This window comes from Pseudopodoces humilis, chromosome 3, assembly GCF_049639895.1.
Source record: "Pseudopodoces humilis isolate 2021_Gansu_Grassland_sample_001 chromosome 3, ASM4963989v1, whole genome shotgun sequence".
NCBI lineage: Eukaryota > Metazoa > Chordata > Aves > Passeriformes > Paridae > Pseudopodoces > Pseudopodoces humilis.
In genome coordinates this window covers 60,723,107-60,741,336 of record NC_142202.1, presented here as the reverse complement: position 1 = coordinate 60,741,336, position 18,230 = coordinate 60,723,107, and the positions used below count along the sequence as shown (strand labels likewise).

General features: G+C 37.9%; 1 protein-coding gene across 5 annotated transcripts in view; it reads left to right on the top strand.

Annotated features, from left to right (window-relative positions):
- Positions 1 to 1,127: 1,127 nt before the first annotated feature.
- The window catches only part of LAMA2 (laminin subunit alpha 2), a 336,136-nt gene continuing 319,033 nt past the window's right edge, over positions 1,128 to 18,230 (top strand). For all 5 annotated transcript variants that reach the window (XM_088053203.1, XM_014263438.2, XM_088053202.1 and 2 more), the window contains exon 1: positions 1,128 to 1,266. In XM_088053203.1, the coding sequence (XP_087909329.1) occupies positions 1,176 to 1,266 (91 nt within the window). In that variant the 5' untranslated portion in view covers positions 1,128 to 1,175. The remainder of the gene's footprint in view (positions 1,267 to 18,230) is intronic.

Genomic DNA, 18,230 nt, shown 5'->3' with positions numbered 1-18,230 from the left:
AAGAGAAAGAGTGAGTCTGCTTGGAGAGGGATGACAGGGAGAGAAACAAATTGGCTGTGTGGCTGGATGCAACAGTCTGTCATGTGCAAAATTCTGCGTTCCTCAAATGTTGGGTTTGGAGTGACAGGAAAATTTACTAATAGAAAATGCTATGGCTTGAGAGCTGAAATAGATGCTGTACCAAACGCATGCTTATCCCCATTGTTGGCTACAGCAATGAGCACATAGATACTGAAGTATTTATGTTGGGAAATACATAGAAGTGCTTAATCTTGATGTGAATTACAAGGGAAGCTCAATTTGAAGTGCAGTGGTACAAGACTTGTTTAGATGACCATCCAAGTTAGAACTGGGCTGCCAGCACAATCTTGGTTTTATGCCACAGATACACTGTGATTTGAGCCCAGCTCACTCTTTCTAACAGCCCATGACTTCCTTTCCCCGTGTGCTCACACAGGTTGGCAGCCTCGCTGTTCCACGAAGAAACCTGGTTTCTACGGACTTTTTGTAAGCATTCTTTTTTTTCCCAGGAGAACTATGCAAGAGTTTTTAATCCACATTTTATATTAGTGCAAGGTTAATTTTTCCTTTATGCAGTAATATCGATTTTTTGCCTGCCATACCTGGCTAGTGCTGACATACTACTCCCAGGCACGACAGGAAAAAATGCGCTTCACTGCGTCGCAACCCTCGTTTCCCAAGTGTCTCTCAGAAGGCTATTTTTTTTTCCCCCCCACTCCAGCACAGGTATTTTTTTTTCCTCTGTCGGACAACCCGATAAAGGCTAATTTAAATGGCGAGCACACTTCCATGCGAGAACACTTCCCAGCACCGGGGAGCGGCCGTCGGGCAGGCACGTGCCGCCGGGAGCCCTGAGCCCTGAGCCCGGATCCGCGCTGTTCCCCAGCCCGGCGCCTCCGGGGGGCTCCCGGAGCTGCTCCCGGGCCGCGCTCCGGCCCCTCGCTGCCCACGGGCTTCTCGCTGCCCACCGGCCCCGCTCGCTGCTCGGTGGCCGCGGAGCCGGCGGCGGGGCGGGGAGTGTGTGAGGGGGGGCAGGGGTGTGTCCTGCTCTCCTGCTCCCTGCCCGGGGCACAGGGGTCTGCTCTCCTCTCCCGGCGGCCACGGCTCACTCGGCCGGCCGTCCCGCGGCGGGACGAGTGGGCTGCCCGGCAGCCATGGCTCGGGAAAGTTTGCCGCTGCTCCTGCTGCTGGCGGCGCTCGGCAGCCGAGGCCAGTCGCCGTCGCCGCCCCCGCCGCCGCAAAGAGGTACAGGGGAGCGGGGAGCCCGCGCCTCGCCCGCCCGGCCGGGACCGCGGAGGGGGAGGCCACCTCGCCACCCGCTCGGGAGTCCTTGTGGTGACGGGAGGGACGAGGGGACAGGCACCGACCGTGACAAGGGACCCCCAGCCTGCAGAGAGGGGACTGGGCGGGCGGCACCAGCGCTGGTACCTCGGTGTCCGGGCCGAGGAGGGGCTGCTGCGGGAGCTGCGCTGCGGCCCCGGCACATCCCGCCTGCCGCGGCAATTCCCGCTCCCTCCCACACGCGCCTCATGGTCGGAGCAGCGCAGGTGGGCAGCGCTGTGGGCCGACGTGCAGGGGGAACCGTGTAGGTGAGGGACGGCTGGAGGACGTGACCCGCTCCCGAAGCTCACACAAGCGTTACGGGCTGATCTGCTGGCATCCCTCCTCCAGCCGGGATGTGCCCGTCTGCCGGCATCTCTGTGACAGGGGAAGCTTGATAGGCTGTGTTGAAACACGTGTGGGCTGCCTGCACCGCTTTCAGTTCAGGTGGCAATTTGATGCGCTTAGCCCGACGCAGAGCTTTTCTCTGTGTTAAAAACCAGCCACGACTGGAATGGGAACAGAATCAGTTGTATCCTGAATGGGTAGTAGATGTCTTAGACATACCATTATCATGCATTATGCAGTGTTTAGGTGTGTTGACACTATAAGGGGATTTTTTGTTTGCTTTTTCAGCTAGTGTTCTGTGGAAAGGTCAAAAAGGGTGTTGTACAGGTACGGGAGAAATAAACTTTAGTCAGTTTCTCAGCTCTCATAGGAAATCCTTAAAACCATTCTTCAGCCCACAGTATTTCTTCTGGTGCTTACACTTGTGGTCTTAACGTTTTTAGCCTTGCTGAAATTAATTCAGTTAGAAGATATTGTGGGTGTGTCAAAATAAAATTAATTCAAGCCCCTGGATTAACAGCTGTCTTTCCTTTGGCCATGATGTCATATGATAGGGTGAACATTATGGATTAGGAATTTTTACAGTTTAGGTTTTACTTTAGAAAACACAATGCACTGACATTTCATGAGAAAAGGTCTCAAGCAGCTGACAACTTAATTTGAATTTTACTGTGTGAGAATAAATGGTAGGTGATCAAATATCTGTGTAGATAAAATCTCACCCAGAATTAGACTGTGTTTAGGTAATGACTTATTGGTAAACATTAAAGACTAGTATTTTAAAAGTAGAGCGTTTAAAATGCAGTACATAATGCATTTTCTTCTTCCTGATCTTTTCTTCTTTTTTTTTTTTTTCCCTCCAAATTAAATTTTTTGGCTAATATTGATGTGGCATTTCTTTTAGTATTCTCCCTCTTACACACATACACACAGACACTTTTAGAGAATGTCCTTTTGTTTATGCAGAATCATGGTTTTCTTTAACCTCAACAGTGAAGAGATATGTTAATTATTTTCCTTTCAATTTAGAAGTGGGTGTGTTTGGTGTTCATCTGCTGCATCACTGATACTATAAGTGAGTTCTGTAATTCAATGAGGAATCCTAGGACTTTTAATTAAATGTTAATGTAGTGATGAGACCTTCTAAACTTAACAGTTGAATTCAAGTCCTGGCCTGCCAAATTTTTATGCCATTTACTGTCTTCTAAAATTCTTTTTAAGATCTGTTGCAGCTGCTAGGAGGTGCTAGCACTATGTAAATGTCACTGTGTTGCCCACTACAAACAAAGAGGTAATGAGTTCCTCTGTAATGCCAAAAGTTAAAAAAGTCTGATTTCACTGAAGTCCTGGGGGATTTTTAATGTGTACAAGAATGTTACTAGACCCATGGTTTATATCTTTAGACTTACAGCTTTTGTTTTTTGATTTGAATGTTATTTGGTAATAACCATAACTTTGGATGCTAAGTATTGCTTACTAATTGTTAGCATCAGTTGCATGTCTGTGGACAAAATTATGTAACAGAGCTGCAATGCTTTGAAAAACACTATTTGAGACATCACAATGAATTCCCATGTTGTTTTATAGAACAGAACAGTTCAAGAACATCTTGCACCTCAAAGATGGGAACAGTCTGTATTTCTGTTTTTATTTCTGTTCTTGTGGTTAATTTTTTTTTTCCTCTTAAAATTGTTAGAAGACTTACTGTGGTTAGAAACCTGGAGTTAATTTCAAGCTGTTTTTTTTTTTTTCGTTGTTGTCTTTTTTTTGTTTTTTTAGCTACACATATTATCTGTTCTTTTGTTGTTGGAATACTAAATAGTCATGCAGAATTTCTGTCATGGTTTGACCCCAGACACTGACCAAATACCACACAGCTCTTTACTCACTCCTTCAACAGCAGGACTGGGGAGAAAATCAGATGGGTAAAAGTTCATGGATTGATATAAAGTCATTTTAAAAGGTAAAAGCTGTGCAGGCAAACAAAGCAAAACAAGGAATTAATTCACTGCTTCCCATGGGCAGGCAGGTGTTCAACCATCCCCAGGAGAGCAGGGCCCCATCATTCCTAACAGTTACTTGGGAAGACAAACACCATCATTCCAAGCATCTCACAGTTCCTCCTTCTTCCTCCCACTTTATATACTGAGCATGATGTTATTTGGTATGGAATATCCTTTGGGTTATTTGGGGTCATCTGTCCCAGCTGTGTCTCCTCCCATTTTCCTATACACCTCTGGCCTCCTCATGAGTGTGGCAGTATAAAAAGCAGAAAAAGCCTTGGCTCTGTGTAAGGCCTGCTAAGCAATAACAAAAACATCTCTTTATTATCATCTGTGTTCAACACAAATATAAAACACAGCCCCATGTGAGCCATTGTGAAGAAAATTAACTCTGCCCAAGCTGAAAACAGTTCAATTTCTCAGAAAATGGGAGAATCAGAACCAGAAAGGCATGTGTGTTCTTCAACAGTGTTTCTTAAAGGAGTACATAACTTGCAGTTAAGGCAAACTGGCCAAAGTGTTATGTAGTGTTCCTTTGAATCTTGATCCTTGATTCATCCCATTCGGTGTGGAATGGGAGAGAACCAAAATAGTAGTAATTTAGTAAAATTTCTTTTGATCTTGAGTTCATGCATTTATGAAGGGATGTCAATATCTGTTATGAGAGAGAATGGAAGCTATGTGTCTGTGAAAGGAAGGTGTGAATAGTAGGGACAGGGCTAAGGAGCATCCATTGCACAGTAACTTGATCTGTAGTGTCAGCTGCTGACACCAGTGGAGATAATTCATGGAGTACAGGTGCTTCTAGCATGTGTGGAAGGAAGTGTAAGTTGACTCCGAGAGGTGATGTATATATGATGCTTATAAAGTCAAAGTGAGATTTCTCACTTGAAAGAGAAATGAGGGATGAACATCAGCAGGATATGACTGGTGCCAGTCTGTTAGGCAGTGGATGGTGTCAGGCAGGTCAATATTTTTAAGTCTTTCTGTAGGTGTACAAGTTTCCAGAGACTTTAGTTCAAAACTAAACTGTGTTCTCTGTGTTATGTCATTGCAACTAGGATTTATATGATCCCTTCCCACATACAAACGTGTGTATATTATACCCTATACTCTGAAAAGTCAAGACAAGGCTAACAGGACATTAGTTTAGTATTTCAGATCCTAAGAATGAAGAATGTTGTGTAGACTTAGAGTCTTTGTTTCCTGAGGCAAAAAAACACCCCAAATGCTCTGTTTATGTAATCTGTTAAAGCAAAAGCCAAGTTTCCTCCTCGTAGGCATTTCTTTGGAGTAAGGTCAGTTTCAAAATTAACCAACATCACCCAGCTCTAATCTTGTAATGGAGAGCATTTCCATCATGGTTGATGGCATTTAAACATTCAAAGCATTTTGCTGGCTGTCTTTGGAGAACAGGGTTTGTAAGAGATTTAGTTGGTAAATTTGCATTCTACTTTCCTGAGAAAACATGACTTAGATGATTATCAGTTTGTTCTCACCTAAATAAATTTTGAGGCTGTTACCCAATATCAGCAAATATACAAACAATGCAAAAATCTTTACCATATGATCACTGAAAATCAATGGCTATTTAAGAAAAAGAGTCCTAAATTACTTTATCTTCTGCAAGAAGAATAGTAGAACTTAGCCATTACCCATTCAGTCCATGTAAGTCAACCTGTATAGAACTCTGGTTTCAAAAATATGAAGGAGATTACGTCTTTTGTGGAGGTCTGGCATCTTAGAATGTGTAAAATTATGTGTATTTTTTTTTTAAATATTTACTTAATTCAGCTTCAGGATTTTATGACAAGTAGCAGACTTTGTTCACTGAAGGTGTACTGCAGCATGCTACATCCTGTGTGTTCCCTTTTCACAGCCAGTCTGTATGCTGTTTAATGTTCTGGCAGATAAATTTTTGGTGATCTGGAAATGATGATTTCTCTTCCTTTTTTATTGTTATTTATGTAAATGTATGTGTACAAGACCATAATCAGTTCTAGCAACTCTTTCAGCAGTATTTACTACTGTCTGATCAGTAGGGATTAACCAGCCCCAAAATGGTGGGAGATGCTGCTCTCAAATATACGTCGTGATTGCTTTTTAACTTTACTTCAAAGCTGTTGTCCATATAACTTTCTTATAGTTTTATAACTGTCTGAGAAAGTGAAAGCAGAGGGAATTAATATGTATTTAAGCTTTAGAATGTGAGAAATAGTAAAGAGCCAGCCTAAGGTGTTAGAAATAGGTAGAATTGTCCAGACTGACTGAAGACAAGAGTTTTTTTTGTACATGCTTTAACTAGAAATAACTACAGCCCAAGCAAATGAGGTAGGTTTTGTAGAAGAATGTGTGAATTTCTCTAAGCAACAAATAGGAACATATGATGGTAAGACACACTTTATATTTAACCTCCTTATTATTAATTTTTCCTCCAAGTCTTTCACATGAGTCATTCTTATTAGGCTTAAAATGCTAAAGTCAGAACAGTGGTTCTTTAACCTGTTCCAAAAATCAGCTTTAAAATAATACAGCAAACAATCATTTTTAATTAATTCAGGCTGGAGGAAGGAATCCACCCACACATGTTCTAATTTCTTATCCAGCTACTTGGACTGACAGTTTTTTGAGATTATCGTGTTTTGGAATAAGAGGCAGCATGAATTCCTGCAGTAGAGTGGATTTTTCTTTTCTTTTCTTTTTGTTTTCTTTTTCTTCCCCCTCCTGCTGAAGTCCAGACTACTCATATTTATAGGTCAGGAATGGTGGTAGGACACAAATACATGCAGATGTGAACCAGTGTGCATACCTAATTATCTCTTTTTCTTTCCCAACTTATTTTTCATTGCTAATAACTCCTTAATTACTGGATATTTTTCTCCTAACCAAGAGTTTTGTCTAGAATATGTGAGCTCATATGTCACACACTAGCAACTCAGGCCACAGCAGCAATCATACAGCCCAAATCTTGCTTACAGATGTGCAATACAGACCAAAATGTTATGTTTGTTAAACTTTATGCTGTTTCCATCCATGTGTTTGAAATAGGAAAGGGAGTTCCTTGTGTTTGCCAATAAAGCTGTTTCATGAGCTGGCTCCTACTGGTGACTGCATGTTATTTATTCTCTTTTACCAGCTACTGTAGTTGATAGCCAATTTCTAGTTTCTGTTTTTCTGCAGTTTTCTTGTTTTCTTCAATCCAAAAATGTAGATGAGAGGTTCTGAAGAAAATGGTTTTTTGCACCTCTTTTGTACTGTGGGTAAGGTTGAGATTAGACTTTTTATGATTTATATTTATTAGAAAAAGTATAAGATTTCCAGAAAAAAATAACTTGGATTTGTGTGATTTTTGTACTGACAAATAACCAAGATGCCTCAGGATTCTTGCAACACTCAAAACAAATAACTGTTACTACTCACATTTCTTGCAGCAGTTCAGTCTCCATTAGTTACACCTTAGCGTCACAAGGATTTTCATAGGACTTTTGCTCCCTGCCAGATTCCTCTAGCAGACATTATCTTTGAATCAGACCTTGTAATAACATTAGACTGTAAAGCAGCTGTAGCGGTATTATGCCAAAGAACTCTTGTGAAAGCTCAGGAAGAATAATGAACATTCCTGCAGAGTGGATTATCCAAATACCATTATAATGCCTTGTTCTGTCCCAACTGACGTGTATGTACTACCATCATGATTCATGGATTTAAGATGTAATAAAAAATAAAATTTTCTAAAAGTGAACAAAATAGCATATAAAAATTATTTTTATAGCTATATAATTTTTTTTAATGGAAAATTACTTCATCTTCTCATTGTTCACCTACCCCAATAAGTGGGGGTGCTCTTCAAGGCCGATTAGAAAGAATTAGAAGAATGCCTCTAAACATACTGTAATGTATTTCCTACTGCTAGGGGAAAATGGAGCAATGCTGGGGACTGGCACTCAGGAGGTTGGAGGTGCAAGAAAAAGAAATCAGAACCCTTGTTTTTCTGCACACTTCCAGTGATAATGAGAGTTGATTTAGGATTTAGTTTGGTTTTCTACATGCACACCCGCTCCTTATATGAACCCTGATAATTTTTGATGCCACTTTGACTCAGGCTACCTTTAGGTTTTAATGGGAGATGCTGAATGTGGCAATTTATTACTCTTTTTATGCTAGCTGGTCAAGAGCTTGCAATCCTATTCCACAGAAATGTCTGGGTAATCTCTACTGTAAGGAATTGCATTATATATTAACTTTCCTGGAGTTTATCCTGCACTGGGCATGAAGAACTGCTGCTATACATTTGATGCTGAATAACTTTTAGACTGAGAGAAGGAACAAATAGCATTATTTTTACATATGACTATGTTTCTAAATATGTGTGATAAAATACTGTGTGGCAGGGATAACTATTTTATGCATTTTCTGAGCATTTCTGCAGCGGTGATAACGTGAGTAGTCTGGATACCTCTGAAAGCCACAGTGCTGTATGGAACAAGAAATCCATGCCTTTCAAAGAGTAAAAAATAATATGGTAAACATACAGGCCTTTTTAGTTTGGTATGTGAGACCACCAGGAATGGAACAAGTATGTTTGTGCAAATCCCAGAGCTGGTGACTGGGATGTGGTGCACTTCCATATCTAATTTGACTGTGTGAATTACGCATGAATTTTTGCCTTGTCAACAAAAAGAGGACTGCAGACCACCACAAGTACATTTCTTATGTTTAACTTTAAACCATCACTGACACTACTGAATTAGTTAATATTACCAGGAAAAACACAAATCTTGATACTATTTCATCCCTATGGATCACTTTTTTAGTCAGCTTTTATGACAATTGTGGCAACACCCCAACTGTGAATGTAGGAATTCCAGCATGTAGTTCGCGGCATAAACCAGAGTACATTTCTCATTGGTTTTTGATTTTTGTACAATTGGAGATTATTTTCCTTTAATCATTCCTTCTTAAAGATGACTGAGCCCTCACAGAAAAAGGTTTTCTTTACCATGGGAAAAACGCCCACACAATTTTTTAATTGAAAAATACATTTGTAATATGCCTACTGAGTTAAGCACAATGTCTTTCTACAGCTGGATGCAGCCTTCTAAATTAGTTCCATTGTATTAAGGTTGTGCATTGTGTGGACTTAGGGTCTGTGTGTGTCACTTTTGCTATGCTTACATAGTAAATATGAGAAATATTTTCTAAATTCAGAGTAGGTGGGAAGTCTTTACATTCATGCCCTATAATAATTGATTATGCATGCAGCTTCAGCTTCTTTGCCCCACTGGAGCTTTGACATAGAGAGTAAGACAATCATTTGCTAGAAAAATTAATAGTTAAATGCTTGTATCATCTTCATATCTTGCTAACTAAAGGAGAAAATGTACTGAATCTGCCTGCCATATTGAAAGGAGTTACTGAAATGTGACTTTGAAGCTCATAGCTTAATTGGTGAAAGAACTTTTGTGGCTTATAAAAGTGATGGAGAAAGCAACAATAGCAATAATCATCATCATCTGCATCAAGAGTTTGAGTCAGTTCTTGGGAAAATAAGAAACTGTCTCATAAGAATAAAGTGGAACTCAAGCTGTTAGCCTGAGTCATTTTTCTATTCATTGAGGATAAACCTTATCCTTTGGTCAGAGTTGGTACACTCATGATTTCAAAATCTGCTGTATTTCATAGAGAATAATATCTAAAAGAATCAATGAATACACTGTCTTCTAATACGTTGGTTCTTCATGATAATTCACACATCTGAAGGCTGTTTGTACAGTACTTTGCTTCCACTTGTAATATCTATTTGTCCCAAAATATCTATTTAAAACTTCTCTAATTCAGAAGGTTTGATGTAGCTACTTGTTCTGCCAGTCTGCTTTTTGCCTGCACCTCAGTTATGTCCCAGAATGTCACTCAAAATAATGAAATTGTATGTGTGTCACAAGTAAGAGAGAGAGAGATCAGTGCTTGGTTTAGTATATTACTTTGGGCAGAGTACAAAACTGTGTGCATAGTTTTTGCATAGTGCTTCTGTTTTTCATTATCTATAAAATATGGGTTTTATTTTATTAATTTATGACTTCATTTGAAAACATAGCTTACAGATACACATGAGATTGCAGAAACATGTAAAGGTTGTCAGTGCTCATTTTAAAAAAACCACTGAGGAACACAATGTACTTGTTGAGAGTAAAAATTTGGGAGGCAAGACTATTCATGCCTGGCTGAAAAAAAAAAAATAAAAATAATTAGATATTCTGTGAGATTACTGCTAAGAAATGAAGCTTTTTGCTTCAGGAATCAACCTTTGCTGATATGAAACCTTTTCTTTGTATTCCAGGCTCTTTGGGACTAAGATACAAATGCCATATAGGGAGAAGGTGGTATGGTGCTGGATAACACGTTTAAAATAGTTGATGAGAAAAATTGTGGTGATGAACAAACTAATGAAAGGTACACAGTAGTTTCTGATTGTATTTAGCATTATAGAAAACATAGATAATATCCTCGGGGTTTTGATCTGAACAACAGATATGGAAGGATAGAAAAGCTGATTTATGAAGTTAACAACTCTCGGTATAAGATTTTTTTTTAGCATGAAAATGTTTGTGAAATCAACTTTGATACAAATTAATTAAAGCTGAGGAGTGCTTTCAGCTCAAAGGCTCTAGGAGAAATAGGTATTTGAATTCAAAGCTTATGGAAGGTTGTCAAGAATTTGCTGTGAAAATGCTGATAAAGTAATGGCATTCTACAATTGATTGTTGAACAGGTTATATAAACAGCCTCATTAGAAAAGAAATAGAAGACAGAAAATATGATGCTCAGATGACAGAACAAGTGTAGAAATAGTAAAGACATGGATAAATATGTTGCATTTGCGAGATCCAGAGTGTTTTTTTATATTATATGGAGAAAAGAAACTCTCAGAGAATGCGTATTAGACGTATTAATAAGGGCTGTAATAGTAGACCTGGGTTTTCAGAAGAGCAGTCTGAGTATCATAAACTGTGTTATCACAGAAAAAAAGGAAAGAACTCCATTTATGGAAAAATTAATAAAAATTTTGACAAGCTATATGCCTGTCTTGGATGGAGTTAGTCTTAAATTGAATTGATAGATATAGATAGATGTGAACATTAGTTATGTTGGAAGCTGTTCAGTAATTTTTTGTAATGCTTCACTTAATTCTGCTCTTCTTCACTTAGCATGAGAAAATGCAGCATTCAGCTAAACAGGGTTCAGCTAGGTTCTTACAACTCAGTTATTAAAGATTCAGTAAGTAGCAAGTGTTCTACCTTATCTAAGCTGCCATGACTGATCAGGAATTCCAGTTGTACAGTCATTTATAGACCATCAATTTTCATGTGTATCTAACCATCTCTGTGGAAGATGGGATAATTTGTAGGCAGTCTGCTTCAAAAATAGTGAAGTGTATTGTGGCTTGAACGTAGACTGTGCTGTAATCATCCACCTCACTTCTGTGTATTTGTGAAACAAACCCATTTCACATTTTTCATGCAAGAAATTCTCTGTCTCACTTATCCTTAATTTTATTTGTAAATATTTTCATGGAAAGACTTATGCCTGGAAACATTAAGAAGCACAGCACAGAAAGTGTCACGGAATAGGCAGCTTGAATAAGTGAGGAAAAGTAAGGCTTAAATAGATTCATAGTTTCTATAAATATAGGTTTGTGTAAGTTGTTGCAAAGTGAAAACAACTCCTGCTGTAACACTCATAGTACGGATTTCAACTACTGCCTCTCTTCCTCTGCTGTAACAATCACAGAATGACTTGGATTGGAAGGGACTTCTAAGATCATCGTGTTCCAATGCCTCTGCCATGGGCAGGGGCACTGGACCAGGTTGCTCAATTCCCCATCCAGACTGGATTTGAACACTGACAGGGCTATGGTGCATCCACAATTTCTCTGGACAACCTGTTCCAGTGCCTCACCATCCTCACAATAAAGAATTCCTTCTGTTTATCTAAACTAAATTTCTTCTGTTCGTTTGAGCTTGTTACTCCTTGTCCTGTCACTACACTTCCTGATGAAGAGTCCATCCCTGGCTTCCCTGTAGGCCCCTTTCAGACCCTGGAAGGTTTCTGTGAGGTCTTCATGCAAACTTTTCTACTCTTGGCTGAACAGCACTGATGTTGCTGTTATGCCAGCAGAGTGTTCTTCCCAGTTACTGTTGCAAAGGCTCAATCCCTTTTGTGCCGAAGAAGCTGAGTGACTGAACAGTGTGTGCCTGAGATAACTTGACAGACCTCCAGGGTAAAATGTGCCCGTAAGAGCCTTTATACTGCTCAGGTGCACAACTTCACACATGGTCCATAAAAGGTGAGCGCTCTCTTAAGCTACTCTTGTCCCATAGTGTAGAGTAGTTTCTGGGAATTAAAAGGAAATTTAGCTGAAAGGTATGAAAAGAAATACTTCCAATTATCTGAAAATCCATTGATGAATGAATCCATTAATTGACCTAACTATCTTTGTAATACATCATTTAGTTTCAAAGTGAGTCAACATTATTAAGACAATCTGGAATGAGATGAAATTCGTTTCCTCAATCAGTTTAATAAACTGAACTAATTATTAAATTTCATGTTAAAAAGACATTATATTCTGCATAGCAGACCTTTAAATCACTTCTGGAATTAGTTTAAAAATGTAGCATCTGTCTACAGTATGACAGTTCCTCTACAATTATTTTCTGGAAGTGAAAGTGAACTTATGTATTCCCTGTTAAACCAAATCCACAGAGAGTCCAATGAAACAATTTTCTCTCAATCACTACCTGGTTTTCCTTTATGGCTGTTACTTGAAATATCTGAGTAAAATTGTGTGATTTGTACTCATTTTAGAGGAAAGTTAGGTTTGTTTGAAATTACAGTGAGATTCTTACTGGCTTCCTCGTGGCAAGAATTCAGCTCCAAGTCATTATGGAAGAAGTATACAACATAGAACATAACATTTTGTTCTGTCTTACTGTTCTGCTGAACGTATTTGTGTGCAAGCCATTTATTTCTACAATGTCTGGAAGAACAAGCGTGTCCAGGAGGTCCCAGGGGTGTCAGAATGAATTGTTAAACTGAAGTATTTGCTGTAGTTGAAAGCTAGGGAGTGAGTGGCTATACAGAGCTATGAAGAAGCATTTAGTTAAGTGAGGCTGTGTTTCTATCTTTGTATCAGCTCCTTTGATTCTACAGCAGTACCTTAACAGTAAACAAAAGATTTAAGATAAACTAATCCTGGAAATAGTATGCTAGGGGAAGTTCTTTAAAATTACATATACAGATCCATAGTAGTCTCTCTTGTTAGGAATTAAACTTATCTGTGTTGAATTTGAGATGTTTTCACTGTATCAGCTGGGCTGAAGAAACAGCTGTTCTAAGTCTGTGTGGATCAAAATATTGACATGTCATCATATGGTACTTCTGGAATCCCACTGTTCTGTTTCATAAACATTAATCACTCCTGCATATGCACTTATGAGTGTATCTATGTTTTATGGAAAACTTGACAAGGAGTAATGCCAAACAGTAATATAATTCTTTATGTACAAATAATTCTTGTAATTCTTACCAGTGGTAAGAAACTTCAGAAAAGGATTCAGCCTTTATTGGATAAAGTGTCTTAAGAAGTAAGCTCAAGGTTTTAGAGGCTTATTCTAAAAGAATTCAGATTAATTTTTATTAGCAGAGCTAATTGTATCTGACACCTTATTAGATTTTAAGGTGGATTTAATGTGTAAGAGTGTATTTAGTATTATTGGACCTAAAGAGATTTTAAGATATGATACTTCTCATCCTTAGTTTCCACTAGGAAATATAATTAGCACGAAAGTGAATTAGTATATTTGCTTTATATTTATTTATTTGTTTTTAAATTGGCAAGCACACACAAGCTGTTTTCTTCCTGAATATCTTTGTAGTTTTCTTCTCAAAAAAACCCTGAAATTTTAACCTACTTTATCTCTAGTTAATGTATGCTCTCTTACTAAAATCTTACCTGAATTTTTGTCCCTGGTGTGTTCTAGTATACATCAGAGAACTTAAGCTTCATCACAATGTATGTTGCTCTACTTAAGATGCAACAAATATAATGTTTAGAATTACTGCATATTGCTGAGATGCATTAAAATTCCAACCACATTAATAATCTAGGGCTTTCAGAATTTGGCAACAATGTTGAGTAAATCTGTGTTTTTGATACTACACTATGGGTGCAGGACTGAGATAAAGAGCATGTAGTTTAAAGCAGACAGATGGCCCTTAGACACGACCTAGCTGTGGCAATAGAGACTGTAAGGAGAAATAAGTCAGGAGATTGTAGCTATTCTGAGGCACTTCATTTTTTAAAATAGTGTTCTTAAGAGCATTCTTGACATGAGACAGATCGTATTTCTCACCCTTGGAAGAAGCCTTTTCGTGTATCAATAATATTGTTATACTTCATCCCCTTTCTCTATGGAATGTTTCCGCTTAACATCCATTAAATTGAAATTTTTGTGTCTGTCTAGAATAGACAGACTTGGAAGGTGAGCTAAGCTGTTCTTTCCACATTCATAAATGAGGTCTGTATACTGCTATTTAGATAAGTGCATTGTGCTTTTGATATAATGGATGTATAATGGAATACTGAATTAATTTTAGTATTCTAGTAATGTTGTTAAATCTAGCAGGTTCATGTCTTCTGCCTACAGACAAACTTATCCTTGAATCTGGCAACTTACTTGGTACAATACCTGATAGGGAAAGGTGAGGTACACACACCTTGAATAATTCGTTTGAGCGTCAGTCCTCAGCCTTATAAAAAGGCTCAAGAGGATTATTTTAATAGGCCTGGAAATAGAAGTAGTTCTTGTCTGAGAAAAACATGCATATGTACATGAACCTTTGTCTTCCTCAGAAGTGACAGGGATGTTTTTTTTGTTTAGTTTGTGGGGTTTTTTTTTTTGGTTGGTTTTTTTTGCAAAGCAAGAGGTTCTCTTGTCAGAATGTACTTTTGAAAAATAGCAACACTTCTGAAGCCAGATGCTCTATGATACTGGGTAGTCTGTTGTTGGATTCAGTTATTTGAAATGTGTGATGAGGGATTGTTGTTTTTCTTGAAATCTGTAATTAATCTGCTTGAGGGAATCTGGGGTCAGGTTTCCTTCCCAGATAGGAGTATTCCAGCACAATATTCCAGGAAACTCTTCTGGCTGATGCTTTTTAAGCAATGCATGCCATGATGCATATAAATATAAATATATATATATGTATTATAATAGATACAATAAAATATATTTAGATATTATATATACATAATACATACAATATTATGTATATATAATATACATTATTTTAATATATTTTATATATCTTTATATATCTATATCTGTCTCTATAGCTATATATATATAAATTATATCTCTATATCTGTAGAGCTATTGCGATATATAGATAGATATATATAGATAGATAGATAGATAGATAGATAGATAGATAGATAGATAGATAGATAGATATGGGTTTTTTACACATATTCTGTTACTCCAGTCCTGGTGAATATGGATGATTAGCCCCACATGTATCAGCTGACTAGGAAAATGGCAACATGGTGAATGTGTGGTTTTTAAATTTGGTATTTGTCTTAAGGTGATGCACAGTGGTGTGGAGAGAGTGGTGAAGCAGGCTGTAGAAAGAATTGTGTAAATAGAGATACTGTCCTTTATTTAAGAGTAGTACACTTTCAGTATTCTTGTTCTGCATGCTCAGTATGGGATTTTTGAAAATTTTCCAGTTATTGTTTTAGAGGAATGCTTAGTGTTCGCAGAGTCAGGCCCCAGAAGGACGAGTAATGCATGAAGGACGCAGAAGTTTAGTGGCCTTCTAAATCAAGTCACAGCCTATTTTTTTTTGCCTTTGATAACAAACTCTTGTAAACTTGATATTTGAACAACATAAATAGGAAGTTATAAATTTAAATAAAGGTTAAAAAATAATGCCCTAGATTTGCATCTGGATTTTGTTACCAGTCTTAGAATGCTGCCCAGAGCAACAGCATGCCGCATGGGAAATCTGATAACGTTGTGAATCTTTCAACCTTATGCGTTCTAATCTGAATGTGGTTTCCTGTAGTATTGCTGATATGCCAGATAAAACAAGCTTGGATCCAAAATCAACCTCTCTTATAAATGGATGCTCTCTGTTACCCCTATTTGTCCTGTAATCTGTGATTAACTGTTCCCTATCACAACAGGAAAAACACTATTATATTCAGTTTTGTGTATAGATTTGCTTCCAAAAGGTAAGCAATTGCTGTTTACATGACTGTTTAGTTCAAGTGCAGTGATGTTTTATTTTATGGTACTTTTATGTGCAGAAATACTTTTATTCAAAGCAGCATCTTCATGGCAACCAACTGCTTTCACGTTTCGTCAATGGCTAAAAAACTTTTCACCATGGTGATGAAATTGTCATGATTTGTCTTCCTCAAAGTAAGCTTTTTAAAAATTTAGTTGAAGTTATATACAATAGATTACTTATTGAGAATTGAACTCCAGCAGCAAAATTTGTATGAACAAATAAAGTTAATTCTTTTGCTCTTTCTAAGTACTAAGTAGAATTTATGAATAAAAATACCAAGATCTGGTCCCTTTCATTCCTTTTTCCCTGTCTGAGCAGACTTCCATCAGATGTTTAGACATGAATTAAATGAATTCCAAAGTCCACATTTCCTAATTACGCTGAGAGTTTTGTTGGTTTTGTGCTCTAAAATACGTAGTATTACACAATAGTCTCTCCGCATTTCACTTAAGGATTTTCATATTTCTAAAGCAACAAGCAAGTTTTGCTGCTCTTATGCTAGAAGTTTCTTAACATTGTTTTTCTCTAACTCAGTATGGCATTTCAAGAACATAACCAAAGAAAGAAAGCTACCACAGAAACCCAAGCCACTGAGACATGAAGTGCTGGGGGAAGTATCTACACAAGTAAACATCAGGCATGTAGCTTGATTAGGGAGATGTTCATTAACAGAGTTGTTTTACTTCATACAGAACTTCAGAATACAAGTTTGAGGTACTCTGATTTCTCTTCTGAAGGAGGCTTGCTCAGATCTAAATAGAGAGATTAACTGCTCCAAATTTAGGGGCTTTGCTTTCTTGCCTTCTACTCTGGTACTGTTAGACAGAAGGGAGGTCATGAAGAAAGAGATAATATAATTGAATAATGGATTATATAATTAGCAATTGAGGCCAATACTGTTTAGATAGAAGGGCAAAGAAAGAATTGTAATGATAAAAAATATTGGTGATGTTACAATGAACTTTTCGTGTTGAAAGATTAGACTAGTCTAGTCCCCACAGCTGAGAAATGCTTCCTTTTGTTTTCTGGATCAAATCAATATTCAAAAATTCAGAAGAACAAGTTGAGTAAGAAGTGTGAAAATGCCTAATCCTTCCCTCTCCTTCTCAAGTAGTTTGGAATTTGGGCCAGTCTCCTAGGAGCTGAAAAGCATGTATTTAAATCCTTTTAGACAGTTATGGATCAGTCCATTGTACTGAAGCTATCTGGCTTGTTTCAAAAATTATGCTTCCGATGCTTTATTGGATGGGGAAGAATGTCAAAATTCGCAAATCATGCACTTGGTGGAGGTGACAGTAATTGAAGTCTCAGAAAATGAACAATACTTGTAGTATTTCTAGGAGTGGAAATAGCCAGAACTAGAGCAAGTCAGAAGCTGAGACCTACTCTGAAAAATGCAAAACTTCCTTCTTTCTTTAGAGCTCTCATTTTTGAGTACTACATGTTGACTATATTTTGTCTATAGCTTGCTACAAGTACTGCAGGCAAAGAAAGTTTATAACTTTCATACAACATACAACAACATACAAAGACATAGAACTAAAGTTTTCAGTGCCAAAACTGGCAATAGAAACCAGCTACCAATGTCTTCCGTAGGCATTTTATTACACAGCTATATTCACTGGGAGTTAAAAAGACATGGTTTTAAGTTGCTTTATAGCTCTTCTGTGAAGAAATTGCATCTGTAAAATATTACTTGCAGCTGTACTTACGGTTTAGTGATAGTTGTTAAAGATTGCTATTATGAAAGGAAAAGGAAGCGTATTTTCAGCTTTCATTTTGAAATACATGTAAGCTGAATTCAAGAAATAAGTATGATTGTGACTTATGTAAACCCATGAGAAGAGAAGAGCAGGAAACCCTTGTTCTCTCATAGTGGAACAGTGTCAAAGTGATAGTTTCCATCCTATAATAATTTACTTTGATTTATCTAGATAGTGCAGAAAATTTTGCATGCCTGTCAGGAAATTGAAGTCTGTAAGGTATTCCATACGTCAGGATTACAATGTCAGGGAAGAAAGCATAAGAACATGACAGATTTCATGTAGTGAGAACCACATGCCTAGGAACTCAAAACAGCAGAAAATTTTTCCAGTGATATTGTGTAACGTTTGCTGTTCAGGCTTTTTTCCAACTAATTTAATTTCTATCTTTCTGAAAAATAAATAGCCCAAGAAATCAAAA